This window comes from Amphiura filiformis, chromosome 5 (genome assembly GCF_039555335.1).
Source record: "Amphiura filiformis chromosome 5, Afil_fr2py, whole genome shotgun sequence".
Lineage (NCBI taxonomy): Eukaryota > Metazoa > Echinodermata > Ophiuroidea > Amphilepidida > Amphiuridae > Amphiura > Amphiura filiformis.
In genome coordinates, this window is record NC_092632.1 from 61,612,987 (window position 1) to 61,637,817 (window position 24,831).

A 24,831-nucleotide genomic window follows, 5' to 3' on the forward strand; every position below is an offset into this window, starting at 1 on the left:
TTCATCATGCACTCAATAAATTTTAAAGTACTTTTTAGCAGGAAATCAATTTTACCTCATTACAGGGTAACAGGTTGGAAATTAACTTTCAATTTTACAATAATTAAGTACATCAATTTTCAGGGTTTTAAGATGTCAGTGGAGCAAATTGCCTTTCAATCTTTCCTTTTCAATCTTTCCTTTCAGTTTCATCAGTATAGTATACTTCTGCAACTGGCTCACATAATTTACTCTCAATTTCTAGACAGACTTTTAATATAGAGAGGAGTCATGTATGATGTAGCTGTATAATCTAAACTAGAGAGACACAGAGCAAACTCACTCTCAACCCTGTGGCTTTTTAGGGGGTTCACATCACAGTAATATGCATGAATACCATGTTGCACTCAAGACCTGGGCATTTGACAGCAAATCAGGCAAGCAAGCAGCTTGAGATGGATATAGACAGAGAAACAACAAGCAGTCTCTGCAGAGCAAGCCTGCATAATGATGCCAGCCACGGAATTGTTCAGTGGAAACCCTTGAGCCCTACATAAATATGTTTCATAAAAATTGAATATGTATGTATTTTGGCAGACAGACTTTATTTTAGCACCATTTTTATGTCAGGTCACATGATGAGGTTCATATGATAATCAAGAGCTAACTGTGATGTGATGTTGTTGACATACAATGTAATCACATTTTTACTCTCTTTGGGACTGCATTAGTAATATATATATCATTTGTCAATATTACGATGCCAAGCGTTGTCTGTGGGCTTACGTCTAACGGCAAGCTGGGATATATTGAAATGCTGGTGTTAAACCTGTGGAGGTGGAATTGTTTTTTGTAGTGCTAACAAAAAGGAACAAAAGCCATGTTTTGTTACTGAATAAATGAGAAAGGTGTTGCAGTAACATGTTCGTACATGAAACAAATAGGAAACATTTGCCACGCATGTAAAACTATATGAAAGGCTGTTGAATCATGACAAGGATTATAAAGCTATATATTTAAAACAAAATAGAATCTTTGGTTCCATTTTGAGGGCACGGTGTTGCATCAGCATATACTTTGACTCATAATTTGGGAGGACGGGTTAGTGTAGTGGTCTTCTCACTCGCGTCTCACTGCTGCGGCGCAGGGCCAATTCCCTGTGTTGCCACATGTGAGTTTGGTTGTCGATCCATGCTTGTCCTCGCAGGTTTTTCTCTGGGTGCTCCGGTTTTCTTCCTGCTTCTGAAATCAAACCTCTTCCCATATCCCTGTCCTGGCATTTTCCATTGGCATTTCTCTAATTTAGTAACCTCTGAGCACTAAGTAATTGTGAGGTAGCTTGTGTTCATGGGTTCGAGTCCCTGCAGCGCCAACGTGTTATGTACATGGGCAATTATGGATTCACTTTACCTCGCTTGCCTCACCCCACCCAGATGCAATGGGAAGCTGTTGAGGGATAATTACAATTTATCCAACATACACTCAAACAAATTTAAGGATCAGACTTATTTATTCAGCATTTTTATTAAAAACATTGATCAGATCAGTTTTATGTTTGGGCAACAGGATACTTGCATGACCAAGTACTGATGCACCGTGGCACATAACTTTTGTGCCCCAGTCAATGCAGATATTTTGCACAAATCAAATGATTTGAAAAAATCTGGATTGATTGATGCTCAGTGCTCACATTGCAATTAATTCCTAACCATGCCTGTACTCACACAGGCTATTTTTAATAAATTCAGACCCCATGAACAAGTGAGAAATTTGCATGCATCGTTTATTTTTGTGACAATATTATTTTATTTAAATAATGATATGCACAAGTGGTAAAAATCCAAGCTGGAGTACATAGTACTGTCTATGCTATGCATTGGATTTTGCATGCATATCAATGAACTGAACATTATGAAGCATCGAGGATTCATTATTATGTATTCAGGAGCCTGACCAGTGGCTATCTTTTTGTTTTTGAAAATAATATTTTGGGAGCATTTTCGCTTCTATTTAATTTAACACTGATCAATTGGCATTCAATAAGGAACAGGAAAAATGAAACTGTGTAGAACTAGAATAGATCACAAGCAGGAATTACCTATTATTACTTTTCCAAAATTTTCAAAATATTTCACTAGTACATCTAGCTATTAACCTCGAACCTTTTTTAATAACTTGTGTTTGAGCATGGTTTAACAGTACAGCATTGTTCTTGAGCTGTAAATAACTCTCAGATGCCTGTTATACTTAATTTTTTTTAGCCTCATCAAATTTACTTGTCACTAGAATTTTGAGTTCTAATTTGTAACTACATTTAAATGCCTAATAAAATGACAGGAATCATGACTATTTTGTAATCAATTGCTCACTGTACTTGTTAAAAAAATGATATAAAAGTATTATAAAAAGTAAACAACAAAGACTGTCCTGTCCTTCAGGTTTGGACAACCACTTGTGCTGTTATACTGCACAATCTCCTCTGGGATGGAAAACTCGTCAGCTGTGACAAATGCGTTGAGACAGCAGGCTTGTTTAATTGCTTTAAAATTGACCATCTTCGATGTCTGCAGCTTATCTATCATGGTTGAAGTCTGATGACTAGAGGATGTACTGTACACTACTTCATTCATTGTCTTATTTTACTGCGCAGATGTACAAATTATACAATATGGAAGATTGTATGAATACATTTGAAACATATTTTGATAAAGACGTTCCAGTTTATCCCTGATGAAATAAGTGCCCTGGATATGTGTACAATCCATCATTGATCATGCAAACAGAAACTCGTACATTTCGGAAACTAGTATTGTTCAGTGTTGTTAATTTACCGGTAAATTAAAAATGGCGGTAAATTACCGGTAAATTACGGTAAATTACGGGTAAAAAATGGTAAAATAAGTAAATTAAGTAAATTATAAAAGTGTTATATTGAACAATAAAAATTCAATTCTTTTCATATTAAGAGCTACATAGATACTTGAACACAGTCCTGTTTTGTTGAATATACCTTTCCAGATGAAAATCAGCTTCATAAATAAAGCTGAATTTGTAAGAAGTGAAACAAAAGTCATGTAGTATTTACGTACATTTTTAACAAGTGTTTCAATGTTTTCTCTCATATTAAACAATGCACTGACACAGCCTGTGTAGCCACTTAGCACAGGAGTCCTGGACTATAACATTGGACAAAACTATACATTCTGTTTTCCTTTACATGGTATTGGTAGAACATTTATGCTAGGAATTTCAATTGAATGCCAAAAAAATTATCAGACTGTGTTCATTCAATTGAAATTTCCATTGTAGACCCTATCTCATGACTGATTGTAATGCACCTGGTCATTCATAATATTTGAATCTGGTTAAAAGTAAACTTGTCAAAAGTTATACTTCAAGGATGCTAATCACAACTTACATGTATAATGAAATGATGATGTTTTACAGTGGTACCCAAAATATGCAGGGAATACTTTGGTAAAACAGAGACAAAGAGCATTTATATTCAGAATGATGTGAAATCAAAACAGCCATTCTTTAGTCACAAGTTCAAAGTATGGGAAATTTAATTTTATCTTGGGTAGTACAGTTCCTTAAAATGTGTATAAAATATTGAAAGCTCCTGACATAGTCAAGCCATGGTCAACCACTCCAAATTTGGAAGTACCATCAAGGGGAATGGGCTTGGGGGGGGGTACTGCTTTCAGTGCTTTCATAATGAGGTGTTGTTTTATTTCTTGCATATGAGTGTTAAAATGCAGTAAATGAACATGTTGATCAGCTGAATGCACAATCACTGACACTTTCTCTACTTGCTACTTTAGTCTATTATACACTATGTAGTACAGTATGGGACCTATGGGCAGTTACAGGTAGTAGGGGTCTACAAAATCATTATTTCAAGTAAGTTGTGCAAATATTGCAAACAAAATTGGCATCTACTATAAAACAAACAAACAAAAACAATATTATTTGAAGTTTTAATAAAAAAAAATCCTTTTATTACATATTTTACTTAATTTACTTATTTTACCCTATTTTACCACGGTAAATTAAGATGGCGGTAAATTACCGGTAATTTACCATGTAAATTAACCGGTAATTTACCGACTCACAACACTGGTATTGTTCTTCAATTATCCAAGTAGGTCAGCCAGCATGTTATGGGATTTGCCTCAAATTACAATAATTGCCAATAGTGTGTACACTACAAATGTGTTTTATCACAAGATGATGATAACCTCTTACAACATGGCTTGTTATTCATATTATAAACATGGAGGAATGTTGACCCTAGAAAAGGAAAAATGTAGCAAAATAAACTTAATGATAATATGTGACATGATCAAGGGGAATGAGTCTGAATATTGTTTCTGAGATATTGGCAAAGACAGTGTTCAAATTCTTTTGTTTTATATTGTTTTCAGTCATTGATAAATTGCTCAAAAATCGGTAACCAGATGTCCGATTTTGATGGGATTTGCATCAAAATGTAGCATTTGAAAATTGCCGACATGTGACTCATTCCCTTGATCATGTCACATATAACATACTAAAAACTAATAGATTATGTTAAGGTAAGGCATTAATTCTGCTGTACCTATGCACAGGATCTGTGTCTCAACATGCATTGAAGTACACAAGTTTTTTCTTTCAATGCTAATTGAGGGTTTCATCATGAATGTTGACAGATTGGTACTTTGTATCCACACATACCATCATCAATTCATTATATTTTCAGGAGAATCAAATCATGGAATGTATAAAGTTGGAAAGAATGCTGCTAATAAGTTGCAAACTACAGTATGTTCCTAAACAACCTTTTCATAACACTTTTGTCTCTTTTCAGTGACTACCTATTTAAACTCCTATTGATTGGGGATTCAGGCGTAGGAAAATCATGTCTGCTTTTACGATTTGCAGTAAGTATGTTTTGTGTGGTGATGAAGAAGGTTTTGATTGAATTTGAAGTTTTGGCAATCTTGTGAGACCCAGCAACAAGTACATGTACATATATCAGTCCTGCACAGAAACAATGTACTTGACTGTACAATATCTAAGACTGTTGATCAATTCAAATGCTCTGTGAAAACATACTTGTTTAATGTTAAAAATGTTTAATGCTTCATTTCTATATCATTCCTGTAACCATGGTTACATTTTAAACTTGTTGTTCTGTTGTTATTTGTATACAGTGTTTTTTATGTAGCGCTTTGAGACTTAATTGTGTATTGCGCTTTATAAGCATGGTTTTATTATTATTATTATTATTAGCTGATATTCATAAATAATAAATATGCATGAACACAAAATATGAATCCCTACTTGTATTCACCGGCAAACTAGGAAGTATGTGATACACACACTGCCAAATTAAACGAGGACATCCATGTATGGTACTAATTTTCCACCTAGCTGTGGATGACGCTGTGGTTGCTGCCGTCTAAAGATGTCTGCCCTTACATTGTAGGCCTATACGAAGTACATACTGTCCAACGTCCACGGTTGCAGGAAAACACCCATGCATACACACACGAATACACACCCCCACTTTCAAAATAAACTATTCTTCATGTGTTCGCATTAAAGCATATTATTTACGAGTAAGTATGCTCACATGCACTTGTTATTAAGTGTGCGATTTGAATAATTATTATGATGCTCTAATCAGTGTTGTAGTCAAGACCTCTATGTCCGAGACCGAGACCGAGACCGAGACCTTCCCATCCGAGACCGAGACCGAGACCGAGACCAACCCTTCCGAGACCAAGACCATCCCTTCCGAGACCGAGACCTCTAAGTTCCGAGACCGAGACCGAGACCTTTGTTTATTCATGAACTGATATCGGAAGCTCGCATCTGATCCTGAACATGACCGCTTTATTGGTCCATTTATTGTTAACTCATCATACATGTTATTATCATATGATTTCTGTATCTTTATTCTTAACAATTATGTTTACTCTTTATGAAACTCAACTTCCATGTAAGAATTCCGCTGTTGCATCAGCTCCAGACATTATTTTTATTTTAAATCACTAAAAGCAACAACAAAAGTGTCAGTGTCCCGTGTCATTTGGACGCGCTGTTTTCAATTTGGACACCCTAAAATTTTGATTTTCATAATGGAGTGAATAGGAAGTGGCCACCCTGATTTTGTAGAACAAGGTATTTTTGACCTTTTTGGACACCCTAAAGACACCCCTCTCTGGCTATTGCTTTGATTGCATAAAATATCACTGATAACTTAAAACTTGTAAATTTAACCATAGGGCCTATATGATACTGTATAATGCAGTTCTGCACTTGTTTTACTTTACTTAGTTTTACTTGAAAAGGTTTATGTTCTCATTACATTTTAGAAACATTAGAATCTGAAGCATGCTAGCAGAGAGGCGGGCACGGTGAGGCCTCATGATGATGCCCCCTCTGCTAAAAATGCAGAGTTAATAGGCCTATATTGCATTATCTTGCCATTTTACATATAATATAATTAAATGTAAAATGGGGCCTATACTGCATTTAGTGCATTATTTTGCCATTTTACATACCGTATAATATAATTATGTAAAATGGCAAAATAATGCAGTATAGGCCTATTAACTTTCACTAATTAATTTAAAAAATAGGAAATGATAATATTATTATTTTAGGGCAAACATGTTTTTGCCAATTTTACTCATGATTACTCTCTCATAATTTAAACTATTTTGATTTAATATGCAGTCAAACATTTAAAAAATTGGCAGTAGGCCTATGAACATGAACAGTAGTGCCTCATACATATTCAAGTTGAGTGTATTTCAATACAATTTTCAACATTCAGTGAAATTTAGGTACAAAATAAGTTATAAAGAACAACAGAAAATTATATTTTTTCTTCAGGTCTCGACAGGTCTCGAACTTAAAATCATCCGAGACCGAGACTTTTGATGTCCGAGACCGAGACCGAGACCAGACCGAGACCGAGACCTTGACATCCGAGACCCGAGACCTGCAAAATCAGGTCTCGAGATGGTCTCGAGACCGAGACCTGGTCTCGAGACCTACAACACTGGCTCTAATACACCTTGCACATTTCGTGGAAAGGGGTAGACCGTCATCAGGTTATTATCAGGTTCACCCTGAAGGGTCACCTGCTTTCAATAATCAATATAGTGTATACATCTTCCATTTTTGACTAAACAGAGCAGAAACTAGCCCATGACACTGAAGAGTGAATTGTGCAGTCTAACTGATTTTATGATAATCCAGAGAAGAATACTTCCCACAATGTATTTCTTTCCTGTGCCGATTAGTGCAACATTGGTCGATAGTGACAAAAATACTTCAATTGCAAGATCTGGATGAACGCAGTCTGTTTTAATAGAGGCCGTCAGCCTTTCACCATCTTGTGGGTACAAATGATCTGCGTGTTCATGCGTCGGACACTACGTGCAGTGCGCGCCTTGCCACGCAGCTGTTATCACGCATCAAAGCAGGTGATTTTGCTGCTCACGCATGGAGATTGAACGACCATCACAGCGTGTACCCACAAGATGGCGGCAAATGACGTCACGCTTACGGCCTCTATTGAGGTAGTTTATCCATTGGCCCATGTTGCACTGAATAGTAAATCAGTACAAGGAAGAAATGCATTATGGGAAGTGTAAGATATCTTCTGTGATAACAGACCATTTGCTGCTTAGTACTTGCACGAACATCTTCAGTACAATCACTGTGCTGTTACTAACAATGCAATCCATAGCCATGGTTATTATGTAGTTTCCAATAAAGCAAGTGCACAAAAAACCACCAACAGATGTGTTGAGCACAAAACACATGTTTTTATTTTAGTATAAATTAATATCTACAATATCACCAGCATGAATTATGCTAAGTACTGAAAAGTGATACTGGGATGTTATCCCCCATTTCTCAAAATGTAGGAATACAAAGTAGTTGATTTAATTAAAAATTCCCTACACTCAGTCTTGTGTTGAGTAAAAGGTACATAGGTTCGAGTATATAATATATTGTTCCCTTTCATAAATATCAACCAAAGAAACTGGCTTTAAAATATTTCTCAGAGAACAATTAAAATCAAGTTATTGGGTGTTATAATTTTTAAAGAATATTGCATATTTTTAGGTATAATTTAAGCTAAATATTCATCATTCTGAAAATTTCCCATGAAAATATTCACTAATTCATGCCTCGTTGATCAGAAGTCACAATGTCAAATATTTCTGCTAAATATGTTTGAACACTTTCAGTTTTATTTACAGTGAAAATCATGTCATGAGAAATACAAAAACAAATTTCATTTTCCAGTGTCATCTGTTAGTGGTCATTCAAATCCCAACAGCCTTGGCTTAATGTTGCCTTGCAAGTACTTAATTCTGGCTTATATTTCCTCATTTAGGATTATATTTCTGTGTAGTTAGTGCTCATCCATGTTTACAATCCTTGTTTACCAGCCTGGCTTGTACTCAGTGTTGCCAAAACTTTTCAGTGACAAGGCACGGTGCATTGACTTGCCAGGCCGCGGTAAAGGATTCTCAAGTAGCCCAATTTTGAAAGTTTCCAAAAAAGCGCCCAATACCGGATATTTGGGCGGATTTATCCGAATTTAGAACGCAAATCACCCAATTGGGCGGAAAAGCAATTGACTTTTAAACTTCCGGTACTTAGTTAGGAAATTACTGACCAATCAATAAATGGTCACAAAACCCATTGTAAATATTGCAATTTGGCGCTTTAGACACTCAAAACCTTTATAAATCGGCTAAATTGAAAGGAAAATACATCAAATTACTGCCGCGGCCGGACATTGTCAAAAGTAGCCCAATTTTAGGCAAGTAGCGGCATGCTTTTTTGAGTAGCGGCAAGTGATCGCCAAGTAGCCCAATTGTGCGCCTAAGGCGCAGCGTTGGCATCACTGCTTGTACTTTATCTGACCCAATTTGTAGTACACAGAGTTCAGTACAGAATTTATTTTGTCCAGATACTATCAAGATGCTTTGTTAAAAAATGAATGGCCATAATTTTGCTAAAAATATTGATTGGTATTATGGAAGACTGATCAATCAAAACAAGGTGCTTTTGTTGACAGATTGTGTATGAAAATGACTTGATATTTTGTATGTATGTAAATATTTGTCTGTATATATATATTTAACTCATACAAAGTTTCTTGTCATTTGATTGGCCAACTATACTATTGATTATTTCCATATTTCACCTCATGAAAATATTCTTACCATTGAAACATTCAATACTGTATAATATTTGACTATTTTTTTATCCGAGTGAAATAATAATGGCCAATTAGTTTCAAAAATAAGGTTTGTGAGGTACTTGAATTGCTGATGATTTGGAATAACTGTAATTTACCAAAAATTATTAGCAACATAGTATAATTTAGCGAACATTATTATAGCAAGTGTATGACACATTGTAGGTTCCACATTGTAGAGAGAAAACGCAATCTCGCATTTCTCGCCAAGACTTTTGCTTTTAGTGCTTTTGTCGCTTTAAAAAGATTCATTTCCACCAAGAAAAACTGTAAGCGTGTCGGATGATACGGATGTATGCAGAATTGGATAACCATTAAAACTGAATAAGCCTTAAGTAAGTTTACCTGATTTTCCAGCCTGAATTTGCACAAAAAAGGTCAATTTTCCGGCACATCCAAGCAACAACACAAGTGATATACTTTAAAGCAGATTTATGAGGGAAATGTTTTTTGTTCATCCGTGCACCCAGGTCTGCTCATGCATCGTTTGGGGCAGAGCCTATCGAGTCCATGGAGGGCAGATGTTTTTGTTCATTTTCACCAATTTCCACCAATCACATTTTGCAGTTGCTATCTTGTCTTTTTCATCAACAAATTGTGTTATCTCTCTTAAGTTAGCCTAGGTTTAGACCTTTCGGTACATAGTAAATGTTATGGAAATGCACCCCTGATTCCAACTTATTCACTACAATGATTGACTGTTTAAACCCTTTTTCCCCCTATACAGGATGACACCTACACAGAAAGTTACATCAGTACAATTGGTGTAGATTTTGTAAGTATTTTCTTCACAAACATAGCAAAAAGAACTATGATTCTATAATTATTCATAGATGAACCACAAACAGTCAAAGTCTCAGCATCACCGGATAATGAAGGCCGATCGTTCCATGAAGTGCGACAGACGAAACTATTATGCACATACCGCATATTTTTACGGACGGTAAACGTGAAGACACGCAACGTCGCAACCCTCTATCGCGTATACGTGAAGGCACCCAATTGCTAGACTCGAATGATCGGCCCTCGTGAATATGCGAGAATTCACAGCATACAAAGCACAGGGACTTTTACTGTTGATGGATAGTCTGTGACTGTAATACACACAATTTCCCACAAATAAAATTTTATGTTTGGAAAAAATTGTGACAATCAAGGATTTATCAAAACTGCTTGCACAAATAAATCCACAAATAAATAATTATATAGGCCTATATATTTTACTACAAAAAAAGAAGTTGTGCTGCAAAACATTTTTTTTTTTTCAAATTATTTTTGTCTGTAATACAGTACTCTATAAATATAAACAACAAAGGTCATAAAGGGTGACTATCACTTGGTACATGTACTATTTCCATGCTTGGTAGCACCCTGACAGAAAGCCCTGGAGATGTAATAGTTTTTGAACAATGGAACAAAATAAGCACCAATCAAAATCGCCCATTAAAATGAATTAAAAACCTTAAGGGAATGAATACAGTACTTGTAGCTTAGTAGTTAATATGGTTGAATTGTAAACAGTAGTTTTTAAGAATTAAAAAAAAAATAACCTGTAAGTTGCAAGTGAGGAAATGTGTGTAGATATCTGGTTGCAACCAATTATATAACAACTGTTACAATAGAAGGTGACCCATTGTTGTCGTTAATATATTCAATAGCTCAGCTCAAGCGTATATTCTGTATGAATGTAATGCACAGGACTGTATAGGTTTAGCCTTGGATCTAGACCAAGACAAAACCTATTAAAATTTAGAGCATAAAAATGATTAAATTAAGGGGGTACTACTACTGCACGCATTGCATTTTTGTTGTTGCATTTTTTGAAGAAATGAGAAAAAAATTGGACAAAGTGGTATGCAATATGAAGGGGTAAATCGTCTTGTTCTATTAGTGGCAGTGATGTACCACTTTAAAGGTACAAGTCAAAAAGTGGTACATCAGTGATGTACCACTTTTTGGCTTCTATCTTTAAAAGCATGTAAGCTACATTGATACCGATGCCACCAATAAAACAAGAAGATTTGCCCCTTCATTTTGCATACCACATTGTCAAATTTGTCTAATTTCTTCAAAAAATGCAATGGGTGTAGTGTCCCAAATGAAAAAAGTGTTAATAACCTGTGGAGAAGATTGCTTGCATTTGCTTCTATAATAACATTATAAAATTAACCTGGGACTCCTTGATAATTTTATGGCATACATGTACTTTCAATCAAAATCAGATAAATGTTTACACGAGTTTGGCAACTTTTTTCATATCAGTGTCATTTTAATTATGTATTTTTTTCCTCAGAATAATAATATGACTTAAACAATAATTTTGTTTTTCTTCTCTTGCACAGAAAATCAGAACCATTGAATTAGATGGCAAAACTATCAAGCTTCAAATAGTAAGTGTGTCTCTATGTCGATTGATCTGCTGTTGGACAAACATTAAATTTAAAATTCAGACTGCATGATGGACTAATTTAATTATGATGTAATTAGGTAAAAGAAGTCACATCAATTGTCTTGAATTGATTTAAAGATATGTGACATGATCAAGGAAATGAGTGAGTCGGATATTGTTTTTGAGATATTGGCAAAAACAGTGTTCAAATTCTTTTGTTTTATTTATATTGTTTTCAGCCATTGGTAAATTGCTCATAACTCGGTAACCAGATGTTCGATTTTGATGGGGTTTGCATCAAAATGTAGCATTTGTAAACTGGCAGAAAATGACGTAAAAATTGCTGATTGAAAATTGACGACATGCGACTCGTTCCCCTTGATCATGTCACATATATGTTGTTTCTTTTGTTTGGTCCTAAAACAATGGTATAAATAGTTGGATAATTAAATAGGTTGATAATGCGTATCACTTGTAGGGAGTGAAATTGTACAAAATAATACACGCATACTGAGATGATGCGTCTCATGCACGAACCCTGCAGGAGGAAGTACATGGGCGTATCATCAGCTCAGTCTTTTGTCATGCTTTTAGGAGTTTAGAAACAAACAGACAGACAGAATTATAGTCCAGAGTGTGCATTGATTCGATAGTTTAACAACTTGTTTCTAACTTGCTTTCGTAGTGTGACATTAAAATTGATTGTTGCCAGGTCAACTGGTTCACACTATCTGTGTTCGGAACCGCAATCAAAATGATCACAACACAAAATCAATGGGTTGCTAACAGGTGTGCAAACCAAGCAGTAAGTATGGTATGACGTGCTACTCACTACAACAGTGAATAGGGACCAGTAGTACCTACACAATTAGATACGAAAACATATGGGAGGAAATGTTGGGTTCGTTTTGGTCATTAGTGTGTATGTGTTAATCAGAATTTACATATTTGGTAGCTCAAAAAGCTACTGGCCTGTCGGGCCATCTAGGCAGAATGTTTACTGGTCCGAGAGTGAGAGTTCCTGGTCAGGGTCAGCAGCTATTTAGACTTGCCCTGTATATGTGACCATCCACCACGAAGTGGTAGTAAAGTCGGCTCTAGATCATTTTCTGTTTATTGCAGATTTTGAAAGAATTCACTCTCAGCTTCAAAATGACACCTCAACCAGCTTCATCGGACATCTGGAAGTGAAGTTATAGTTCATCAAAGGTCAAATTCCTAGTATATTCAACATAGAAATCCAATTACTGTTTTTGATTGTATCTCAAAATGGAAAATGCCAACTTTACGACCAGTTTGTGGTGGATGGGCGCATATAAGATCAAGTGAAATTCCCAAATATGTTTTGTATGACTAAACATGTTTGTTATTTTGTGTTTGTGCAGTGGGACACAGCGGGACAAGAAAGGTTCAGAACAATCACATCTAGTTACTACAGAGGTGCACATGGTATCATAGTGGTCTATGATGTAACAGACCAGGTAAGATACACAAAAGAAGTCAGATGCATGACTAGGCTGTGGAAAATAAATTATAGGGTTAGGGTTTCCCTGACCGACCATAGCTCAGTTCCACCCAAAATATTTTGAGGCCTCTTTTAGAGATTCTCTTTATTAGTGGTAGATATTCCAACAATCTACAAATATTCATGTCGTAATGAAACTGCAGTTTTGCAGCGAAATCTACCTCTGCATCGTTCATGAATCAATTTGACATACCTCGATGACGTTTCTTTCAGCACTTTCTCAAATTGAATGACCAGCTTTCTCATCTGTTGCTTCCTGTTGGTAGCTGATGTAGATGGCGCTGTTAGTAACTGGTCATATATATGTATGGAGGGAAGCAGTCAAGTTAGCTCAATCGTTAAGGCGTTCGACTATGGTGCGAGAGGTTGCGGGTTCGAACCCTGGCGGTGCCTAGTATGCTCTCGTGGAAAATTGAGTTAGCTTGAAATTCCCTGGACAAGGAACTTACTGCTAATTGTCTCGTTGTAACCCGTACGAAACTCGGGGAGCTGATCCTGGTTGCGATGGTTATTTATGGAATGTCTAGGGTGTGCGCTCTTGTAGCAGCAAAGTCCCTGATGGTTTATGGAATGATTAAATGGTTTATGGAATGATGTGGGGCCGTAGTGGTCAGCGACAAACTGTAAAGTGTGCTGAGGCTTGTGGATCAACGTCTAAGCGTTGTGCCTCTGCGTAGCGCACTATAAATCACTGTGCCTGATAACGGTGCTTCTTTAATCTCTTGATATTTTCTGAGAGGCCCTGCTTATAAGAGAGACACACGAGACCCCGGCTTTTGGTTTGTGATTGGTCTTTGATTTATGGCTCGCTGGGTTTCTGAACAGATTTGCGCACCCATTCCTGGTATCCACACCGTGTGTGGCAAACAAGCCTGGAAATAAAGCGGTAAAATTCACATGAACCAGGAGCAATTTATTTTAGAAAATTGCTCCTGGTTCCAATTTTTGCACTTGATGCAGTAATGCTGGAAAGCTATATAGTATATGCAGAAAAGGATTTACTATTTGAAAATTGTTCCTATTTCTTCAAATATTGCTCCTGGTGTTTGTAAAATCCCAGTGAACCAGGAGTAATGTTCAAAAACAAATTGCTCCTGGTTCCAGTCTGCTTATGTCCTAGCTTGGTGGCAAAGCATTGAGTGCAGGAAGTATAGTAAATTAACATACGCGATGTTTTACATCCTTTACTTGCTGGTATTGGCTTTAACCTGCTAGAAAATCAGTCAATTGACATTATTAATCTATGAAAGTACTATTTATTTTGCAAAATCGATTTATTTAGATTTACTTAATATTGTTTTTCTTCTTTTCAGGAATCTTTCAACAATGTCAAACAATGGCTACAGGAAATAGATCGGTATGCTTCAGAAAATGTCAACAAGCTACTTGTTGGTAATAAATGTGATTTGACCACAAAGAAAGTAGTTGATTACACAACAGCAAAGGTTAGTGATATTGTATTAATGAGGTATTAAAGCAATGAAAAGTGGTTTGCTCCACAGTGACGCCCTCAATTTTTCTCAAATTTCTCATTTTTGCATGATTATAATGCCTAATGGTGTACTAAAATACCTTATGAAGACCAAGCCTGAAGATATCTCTGGTTTTATTCTGAGTTCACCGATTTGAGCGTTTGAGCTCATGTGTACATGTATCATTGAAATATATTCTCATGAAGGGAGTACAAATTTCAAATAGAATGAACACATTAGCAGCTCCATTTGAAACTCGCCCTCCTTCAGTGGAAGGTTGAGATTGAATCTTTCTCAGAGGGTGTATGAGATCAAGTGGAGCTGCCTAATGTGTTCATTCCATTTGAAATTCATTCTCTCTCTGTCTACGGTCCATAAATTATAAGTTCCCCCTAATACTTTTTAGAATAAGTTCAAAAATATTTTACCAAATATAAAAATGTAAAAAGATTTGTATAGCCCTATTTGTTTTACACAAGTGGACCGATTTATAACGTCATTGCGTTCAGTCACAATGGTTAATTGTGTAAGAAAAGAGGCTGTTTTAAAAGTTAAACCTGAGTCCATAGCAGTCAGGTTTTCTTTAACAAACACATGAATAGACCTGGCCTACTGTACAGCAGTCAGGTTTTCTTTAACAAACACATGAATAGACCTGGCCTACTGTATTGTTTGAGAGCTGACCCTATGGACTCAGATGCAACTTTTAACACTGTTTAAAACAGGTCTCTTTTTTTACATAATGAACCATTGTGACTGAACGCAATGACGTGTGATGCTATAATTTGGCCCATATGTGTAAAACAAATACGGATACCCATACCTTTTTACACATTGGCATTTTGTCAAATATTTTTCGATTTATTTAAAAAAGTATTTAGGGGGAACTTATAAGTTGTGGACCCTATATTTCCATAATCTTCCACAGGGATAGTGTAGATTTTAAATGGAACAGCACATTGCACAATCTCATTTGAATACAAATGGTCATGATAATTTAAAGGCCTATTCATTCCGAAAATTGTAGAAATCATCAAAATTCAGTTCTTTGCATGACAAACTCTTTTTTTTGGGGGGGGGGGGGGTGAGGAAAACCTGAGAAAAAAACACTGGAAACCTTGTGTGTGTTGCTTGCAATCCCAAGATTAAGTACTGTTAATACTTAACATTTTATTTGTTTTACTCTCTCTTCCCCCCTTTGCAGGAGTATGCAGATCAGTTGGAAATACCATTCCTTGAAACAAGTGCCAAGAATGCAACAAATGTGGAGCAAGCATTCATGACCATGGCAGCAGAAATCAAGAATCGCATGGGCCCCGGCAGTGTACCCTCACAAGGAGGCCACGAAAAAATAAATCCTAGTAGCACGCCAGTAAAATCAGGAGGCGGCGGATGCTGCTCATAGAGACTATTTAGTAGTTGTAGTATTATTCCACGAAACCAATGTCCAAGAACAGCAATCAAAACAAAAAACTTAAAAAGAGAGAGAGAAAAAAAAATTTGGTCCCACATGTTTCCTTTTTTTCCACATCTTACTAAGGCATCTACTTCGTCTGGAACAAGAACAACTTGTGCTACCTTATACCAAGGAGATTGGTCTCAGGTTGAAGTATGGAAAGTTTTTGCATTGGCAGACTTATGCCTAATCAACTGCGGATTCTTAAAGGAATATCTAACTGGTGACCTGAGGCAGAAGAAAACCGCAGGAAGTCGGTGTAGATATTTTGTGTGAAAAAATCAAAATAGAGGAAAAAAAAAAGGCGTAAAAAATGAAAAGATTTATATATATATATATGTATAAAACTGTACCAAATCTATTTCATGCTTTGAGATCTGCACCAAAAGGGAATTTGGGAATATGTTGTTTGTATGATGACGACTACTACAGTAGCGCCCTCTCTTTTTATTATTATTCTGTTGCCGCCCCAGTCCCCTCATTTTATGCTGACTGTTGATGTGTCTTGTTTTCCTTTTTCGTGATTGTTGTAATTTTTGAAAAGAATGTCTAATCTTTACTAATGGGGTTATTTGTTTTCTGAGAAGTACTCTTCAAATCACCAAACATTTGACATTTTGAAGAGTATTTCTAAAATATATATATTTTTTTCTGTTAAACCATTGAAATTTTACATAAATATATATGTCTTGGAATATACAGTAGCCTTTAGAGAGAGCGAGTGAGAGAGAATCGTTAATTATCAGTTAGGTAATCCACTTTTTTTGGTTAAATATATTTTTTTGGTTACGTGTATAATTGTGACTTAGTTTTAGACCAGTCAGTCAGTCGTATGTTTCTGTCAACTGATGAAACTCGCCCTTTGTATAAAACATGTATATGTTCAACAAATTAGGAAGAAAAGTAAAAACCTGGCAGATTTTTTTTTCACCTGTGCCAGTGTGCCACACCACGGATATTGATATTATAAAATGATAGCTTTGTGCAATGCAAAATGCACAAGGAAAAACATTGTGATGGTTATATTAAAAAAAAAGTGTCGTAATATAAACTTAGCTTATGATGACGATAACATTGTGAGATAAGTGTTTTTTTATGCCTGTGGGAGAGATTATTAATGAAAATAATCATGTCAAGTTGTTGTTCAAGTCTAGCTTTGTCAGTAGGTGGAGTCCGGAGATGGATACAGTACAACATGGGAAATGGCCTACCTATTGTGCCTGATCCTCGGGTTATGGCCATGAAGTCATTTAAAGATGTTTTTGCCATGAAGTCATTAGTTATTTGGCATGCGTTGAGGGCAATGTGTGTGTGTGTATCCAATCGTATTTGGCCAACTGACCTTGTTGGGCAAATATGCACTGGGCCACATAGTCATCATCACCAATGCATACTTGGGGTCCATTTCACTAAACTCTTATAACCCTTCATAACTCAAGAAACTGTTCGTAAAGTTACGAATACCCAATTCTAGATGTAACTTTACAAAAGGTCCCTGTAGTAAATCCATATTACTTACAAAGGGTAGCGTTTGTAAGTAAGTTTTGTGAAATAGAACTTACGACTCGTCATGATGTTGCATACGATTTTAAGACTTGTGAAGCTTTGTAAAGTTTAGTGAAATGGACCACAGAACTCTGAACAGTTACGATACTAGCTGAATCATATTTTGTGGAGCACACTGATCTTGGATCCTTAACGGAGCAATAATCATGCAGATGCTCACAGTGTTACATCACCACATGGCTTGTCAATTCTATCTTGGGTATCTTGCCAATCAGCATGTTTCCGCAAAATATCAAGCTAGACGTGAGTATCGAGGTTTGTACACAGAGAAGCCTACTGTATCAAGCATCGGACTCGTACACTAGACTAGACAGCAATACCTTGCTGTGATTTGTAAACTTGGGAAATTGTAATCTTTTGCAATTATGTAGTCTATAAACGAAAGTACATTATTCTTAGAACTGCAATTGATAAACACTATCCGTGTTACAGGTTCTTCATATACGATTTGTACAACTACATTTTCCATTCTAATTGCAACAGATTGCATGTCACATTCATGGCTTGAAATAACAAAAGTAAACACTGAGAAATAAACACTGAGAAGTAAACACCGAGCTTGGAGGCTACTTTTTAAACAGCCCAAAGCTGGCATAGTAGATTTTCATGTATTACACTAGCGTTCACTAAAAACGGCACTCATATCCGTGGCTTGTTCAATCATAACAGACTGGCCGATTATGCGTCGAAGCTTCGAAGCTTCACAGTTCGACGCAGAGCGGCACTCATGAAGGGAACACAAAGCCTGGTGTATGTCGCTCATTACAGGGCGCGCACATTGAATAGAGCAAGAGTGTTGTTATTTGGAAGCTAGTGTAGTGTAGGAAATATTGACTATGCAATGGGTGTGATAAGATACGTCGTATGTAGGGGTAGCATTTTGCATCACGTATACATTCCAAGTAAAATCTCGGTATCTGTAAATGGATTGCATAGCTGATACTGCTTCTTACTTGGAAGCGGTGTTTTTGAACCGGTTCACGCCCCAAATTGAATACGCAGTTTCTACGTGTACAAGTAAATAGCATGTCGGATACTGAGTTTCAATATGGGAGGCAACATTTTTAACGTTTTTGGTTCAATCTGCGCCAAAATAAAACACAATTAACAAAGCAGATGGGCCATTCCACGATTTTTTCCGGACAAAGGTAGGTAACCCGAGCAACCAATGCTATGTCCTCTCTCTTGTATGATTCACATGCTTTTTGATATTGAATCAAGGTGTAGACTTCTGGTCTTGTCCTTGTCATGATATCAATAATTCAGATGGTCTGCTTCAATGAGAGGGATAAAGCATTATTTGCGTTAACTACCTTTGTCCCAAACCCATGGAATGGCCCAGCTGCTGCGTTTTGTTTTTACTTAATACAGCAGAAGTAGCAAGAATGGAGTCCATTTGTGCCAAGGTGAAAATTGGGTTGCAGGGCCTAGATTTCGACGAGAATCACAGAATCGATTCTCGTAATGATTCTTGCAAGATTTGGTTGCGAGAATTAACTTCTCTCATTGTATCATACAGTAATTGCAATGACTATGATAGATTTTGATTCTCGCAAACCAAGACGAAATCTAGGCCCTGGGTTGCTTCTTGCAAATGATCTGCTGTGTAACATGCTGCCCTGTTTCAAGCCGTGATGGCATAATTTCCCAGTCTTATATAATGTTACTAATAAATAAGTAGTGATGCATTTGTGCTCTTCCAGAAAAAAAAAAGCATGGTACCTGTACATTGAATCCAAAATGCAATTTTGGTTTAGTATTATAATTATTACTATTAATGTAGTACTTTAATCATTAAGAGACAAAACAAAGATGGCTTTTTAATTAACCTGTGTATTTAAGGGACAGAGTATTATTATTATTATTGTTATTATTATTATTGCACATCAAGGAACTTTTTTTTTTGTTGAATAAAGATGGCAAGTGTACAAAATCCAGATATATCTGATGGGCCAACATTATGTACAGTTCAATAGTGTGTGGTATGGTTATTGTTTACAAGTGTACGATGGTAATGAACATTTTGAGAAGAAAAAAATAACAAGTAGCTAAAGAGTTCTGATAAAAATGTAGGGAATGACATTTTTTGTAAAAATGAGAACTTCCAAATCGTCCATATTTTACTCGGAAATGGTTAATAGTAGCGATCAGATTTGGCGAATAATTTTGGCATGTCATCTCAAGAGGGGTATGGATGACAGATGGGACATGTGTCCGAGATTACAAAGTCCTGAGATTTTTATCAGTGATGCAATACCTTGCATGCAAGCCCATGTGTTACACATATTATGCAGAACTCTAATGTACATTACCAGATTTATATTGTGGCCTACCCCATGGTACACTGCTGCCCAGCTACTTTGTGGCTATGTACGTGCGATTCTGATGTGTGTACTCTAGAGCACCCACACAGGTACTCCACAGTACCAATGAAGTACTCAGCTGGGCAGCAGTGTACCTATGGGGTCGTCAGCAATAGGAATCTGGTAGTGTATCATGGTACTTCTTTATATATACATGAAGGCAAGGTGAAAGGTCATGCAGTGGAAACCTGACCTTAGACATGTACTCAAAGATGGCAAAATGCTGCATGAAATTTATGGTGATAGTATCCAGGGAACAAAGCCAATGTGCGGGACAGGAGATACTTTTCTGGAACGAAAAATCAAGATGTTTTTTATTAAAAAATTGACCACTAACATGAATAGAAATGATATGTGTCCAATATTCAGAACCATGGCAATTGTGAATGCTAATCGATTCTTGAGATGTAGTGTGCTACTTTTTTAGGTTTTTTGCTACTTTTCACATATTTATTTCAGGCTGGTTGTCTGGTTTCATCCAATTCTACTTGCATATTTTTTTGGTACTCGTTCAAGCAAAAGTAACTATTTAACTGAAGTTTTCAAGAGGATCTGCTGGGATATTAATGGTTTGATGGTGTTATTTAAATACCAAGAGTGTTTTCAACTTGAAACTGCATAGACTCAAGTTAGCTAACCTGTGGCCTGTGGGCCAGATGTGGTCTTTGACTGGGTCCAATGCAACCTGCTAAATCTCTTCATAAAAAAATTTACTTTACGAGTATATAAAAATACATTTAAAAAACTGTTATACCATTTTTCACCCTGATATGGCAGTGACGTCAGCATCTTGAGGCATCTGTTTCACGCACATCTATGCAGTGTCTTTAAGCGCATGTGTGCGTACACCAGCACTTGGAGTGAATGCTAGCTATTTGAAGTTGCCTCAATGAAATGCACAGTCTTGTCAGTGCTACATCAGGGTGAAATATGGTATAGGAACATTGTATGCAGCCTATCAAACTGTCTGAAATATGCAGTGTGGCTCCACAAGTCCAAAGAGGTTGGCTACCCCCTGGTATAGACTCTTTGCACAATCATCTCAAAACAAGGTTCTATTAACACATTGGGCTGTTCCAGTTGAAATTCATACAGGCATGCACCCCCTGTGGAAGATATGACCTTAAATCTCTCACACAGGGAGTGTAGATTTCAAATGGAGTCAGCTATTCAGGTAACCCCATTTGAAATTCATACTGCTTGTGTGGAAGATCAAGGTTATGTCTTCCATAAGTTGTGTATGGATTTCAACTGGAATGGTGTATTGTGCATACACCTGTGAAAAAACCCACAAAAAACATAAATGCACTTGTGCGTATGTGTCTGCATAGAGAACCTTACTTTGGTAGCAAGATGGGAGATCTTGCAATGGATCAATTGGAAGTACTTAGTATTATGAGCCGGAACGAAGTCTTGGTAGCATGGTTATTCAGCAACACTTACGCTGTCCTATTCTTGTAACATAGGACAAAACTCAAGAATTGGATTTCTGTAGATTTGATATAATTTGTGTAGCACACAATTCAATGATGGATGTGATATAATTTCACAGTTATTGCTTGTTAAATCTGATAAAAAGTATTAAAAAATAGATACTAAATATCATTTGTTGAAGTTTAAAGTTGTTTTATTGGGATTGTTGAATTAGGCTCTTAAAGGTATACAGGGATGTCAGTTATCAGGCAATTGCCCGATTTTCTACTTTTTGTTACTCACAAAATTTCCACACTTTTTATTTTCAGCCCGTTTTGAGGCCATAGCCCAAATTATGGTTTATAGCCCAAGTTGGCACACTTTTTCAGGCTTTTCCTGCAAAGCCACTTCGGGCCACTGGCATCCCCAGATATATAATGGTGGGCACAATAGGTTGGCGCTTAGTGGCAAAATCTTGGGAGGTTGCCTGGTTTTACCCACTTGGAATATTGCACTCTTTAGTATGCTCAACACCTGGAAAAGGCTAATGAATTTTCAAACAATCAAATCTATACTTGCCTCAAGTCATCTTGACACTGTACCACAATGGCCTCATCCCATTGGCATAGTTCAATAACCTCAGTTGAACAACCATAGTGCAAAATTTGATCTCAAGCTTGCTTGAGTATGAGTTTTTGTATTCAAATTTTCAAAGGTCATTCAATGAATATACAAATGTACTGGGGTTAAAGAACTGTGCCCTGATAGATGAACATGTTGTGGATCCTAGTGGATGGATATTTGTTTTGTTTTGTGAACTTTTTGAGAAGGTAAGCAATAAGTAACTAAAAGGAAATACCAAACACAAAAAAGTCGTCAAAATAATGATGCACATCTTCAGTGCATTATGTAAAGAAAATGAAGGTCCCAAAGAATTATATGTTTTACCTGCTTCATGTATAAGAATCTAAACAACTGAAAAATGTATATTGTATTTTATTTAATATTTTGCTGAGCCACAAATTTAGGGTCATGCCCCAAGTTTTTGTTGTTTATAGTATGCTGTTCAAGGGTGTTTTTTTACTATCAAACTTCATGGGGAATATATACAAAGGTTGAAAATGTTGAAGCTTGCCTTTCCACTAAAATTGTTCATGTAACATAGTTACATGTTAACAGTGAGTTACCTTGGTGTATTAGACTTTCTAGAAATTGGTTTTCAGGCTGCAATCATTTTGGATATTTTTACTTTTCAACTATTTTCTTGGCTCTCTTGTGGGGTTGTTAATTTGGGGGGGGGGTTATACCAACCACTGAAAGTTGGTGTAGATAAATTTCCACATACTCAGTAAATTGATTTCAAGAAGCGAGTACCCCCAGTCTGTACATCATGTCAAGAGCAACAAATCATGTAATATGTTGAATTTTGGCTGTGCTATCAGCCTCTACAAGTAAATTAAGTCATTCTTGGCTAAGTTGGAACACTCGGAACACTAGTGGCTCCGCGATGAACGCACATAGCGCAGTACAGAAGAAAGCATGCACACGCCTTACAATGCATACACACTTAGTATGCTACATGAACGCAACAGGTATGTTCGAGCTTGCCCAAGAATTACTTAATTTACCTATAGTTGCAATGGGCTATTCCACTTGAAATCAGTGACTTCAAATGGAGTTACTCCTTCAAGTAACCCCATTTGAAATTCACACTCCCTGTGTGGAAAATTGTAAGTCATGTCATCTGTGCGGGTGTGGATTTCATCTGGAACAGCCCAGTGTTGGTTGTATGTTTCATAAATTTACCTCATCTACATGTAGCTACATGTATTTTACAAAACCAATATGTTATAAATTTAGTAGCTGTCAAATAGAATGAATTCACTACTGATAGAAACTTGCATTGCTTATAGTTGATAGGGCAACTGAATGGTGGTTGCAGGAAGCTGTTGTAATCTTATATCACGTTTAGGCTATGGGTAGAAGATTGTATCTATTTGGTATGATATTATTATTGGACTTGTAGGAGAAAGGTGCTCAGGAAAGGTCTAGATGATGGCAGGAGAAAAGGATGTTTGGATTTTTTTTAAATCAAGATATAGTAAATAAGCCGAACTCAAGAAAATTCTTTTGCAGTTGTTGCAAGTACAAAATGTTATTGAATGAATTTTTTTTTTAATGGATACATGTTTGACATAGTTTATGTGCATCATATCTGAAATGAGCTGATATTGTCAATGTTTCTGTCCGATCGGTTACTTTAGACCGAGCACCCTCTGAGACTTCTTGAATCTTTCCAAAGAGGTTATAATTACAGTGTTTGGATTCTGCCATTTTTGCATGTCACTCATGGAGGGCAAGATTACTGGGTGCATATACTTACAAGTTGACCATATACATGGTGAAATAATCCAGAGCCTCACTATCTTGCCCTTTACAATTGTGCAAGGCTGTAAGCACAATCTAAGTACTACATGTGCAAACCATTGTAATGCACAAGCTTAAAGACCCCAATTGTTAAGCAGTCTCAAGCCTTGGCCCATGAATACCGGAGGCACACTATTTTAGTCCCTATGCTTTACAATTCAATATAGCAGATTTACTGCAGCATTAAGCATGGGATTTGGGGAGTTGTAACTCTCTAATATAACCTCTTTGGGTCTTTCCGAAATGTGTCCTAATTTCCATTTTAAAGAAAATTTTTGTTTTCAGGACTACTTCCCTTCTACAATGTATAAAAAAGTGACTTCTGTTTCTGCAAAGTTTTCAATATCAATAATATTCATTGTGAAAAAAAAAGTACATGCTTAAAACTTTTTTGACTGTAAAAATTATCAATCAGTGCATTAATACAAACTTGTAGCATTAAAAAAAATCAAACTGTTTCCATGTGGGTTGTGTCATTGTGTTTAGTTTTATTGAAATGTTGTCATGCGAGTGAATAAAAAGGGTGAAGTCTGGCTGTTACCAGCTGTACTATGTCGTGTTCATACAGCATACAAACTTGTCATACATGTACAATGTGATTGCTCAATTGTGCGCTCAGTGACATTGATTGTTATCAAGTTCATTTCTTGGTTAATATATCGACTGCACAGTGCCAAAAGTGGGTGAGTGCAATAGCTGCCATGTGAACATTAGGCAATTTACACACAGTATATTGTACTCATCTACATATGACAGCTACATATGGCAGCTATTGCACTTCTGGCACTGAGCAGTTGATATGCTGTGTAGATCATAAACATGTGTGGTACTGGTTCATTACTTGACAGTTAAAGACGCTAGCAGTGATTAGCTGAATCAGAAAATTAAAAAAAAATCAAAAATAAAATATTTGCATTTTTGGGTATGATAAGATTAAACATGGCCTAATGAGGTACAAAATTAC

General features: G+C 36.4%; 1 protein-coding gene across 1 annotated transcript in view; it reads left to right on the plus strand.

The window, feature by feature from the left end:
- Positions 1–24,329, plus strand: part of LOC140153493 (ras-related protein ORAB-1) — a 34,594-nt gene extending 10,265 nt beyond the window's left edge. Inside the window, exons 2-7 of the mRNA XM_072176257.1 lie at positions 4,829–4,901; positions 9,984–10,031; positions 11,599–11,646; positions 13,031–13,126; positions 14,484–14,615; positions 15,847–24,329. Coding sequence (XP_072032358.1) covers positions 4,829–4,901; positions 9,984–10,031; positions 11,599–11,646; positions 13,031–13,126; positions 14,484–14,615; positions 15,847–16,047 — 598 coding nt within the window. The 3' untranslated portion in view covers positions 16,048–24,329. The remainder of the gene's footprint in view (positions 1–4,828; positions 4,902–9,983; positions 10,032–11,598; positions 11,647–13,030; positions 13,127–14,483; positions 14,616–15,846) is intronic.
- The last annotated feature ends 502 nt before the right edge of the window (positions 24,330–24,831 follow it).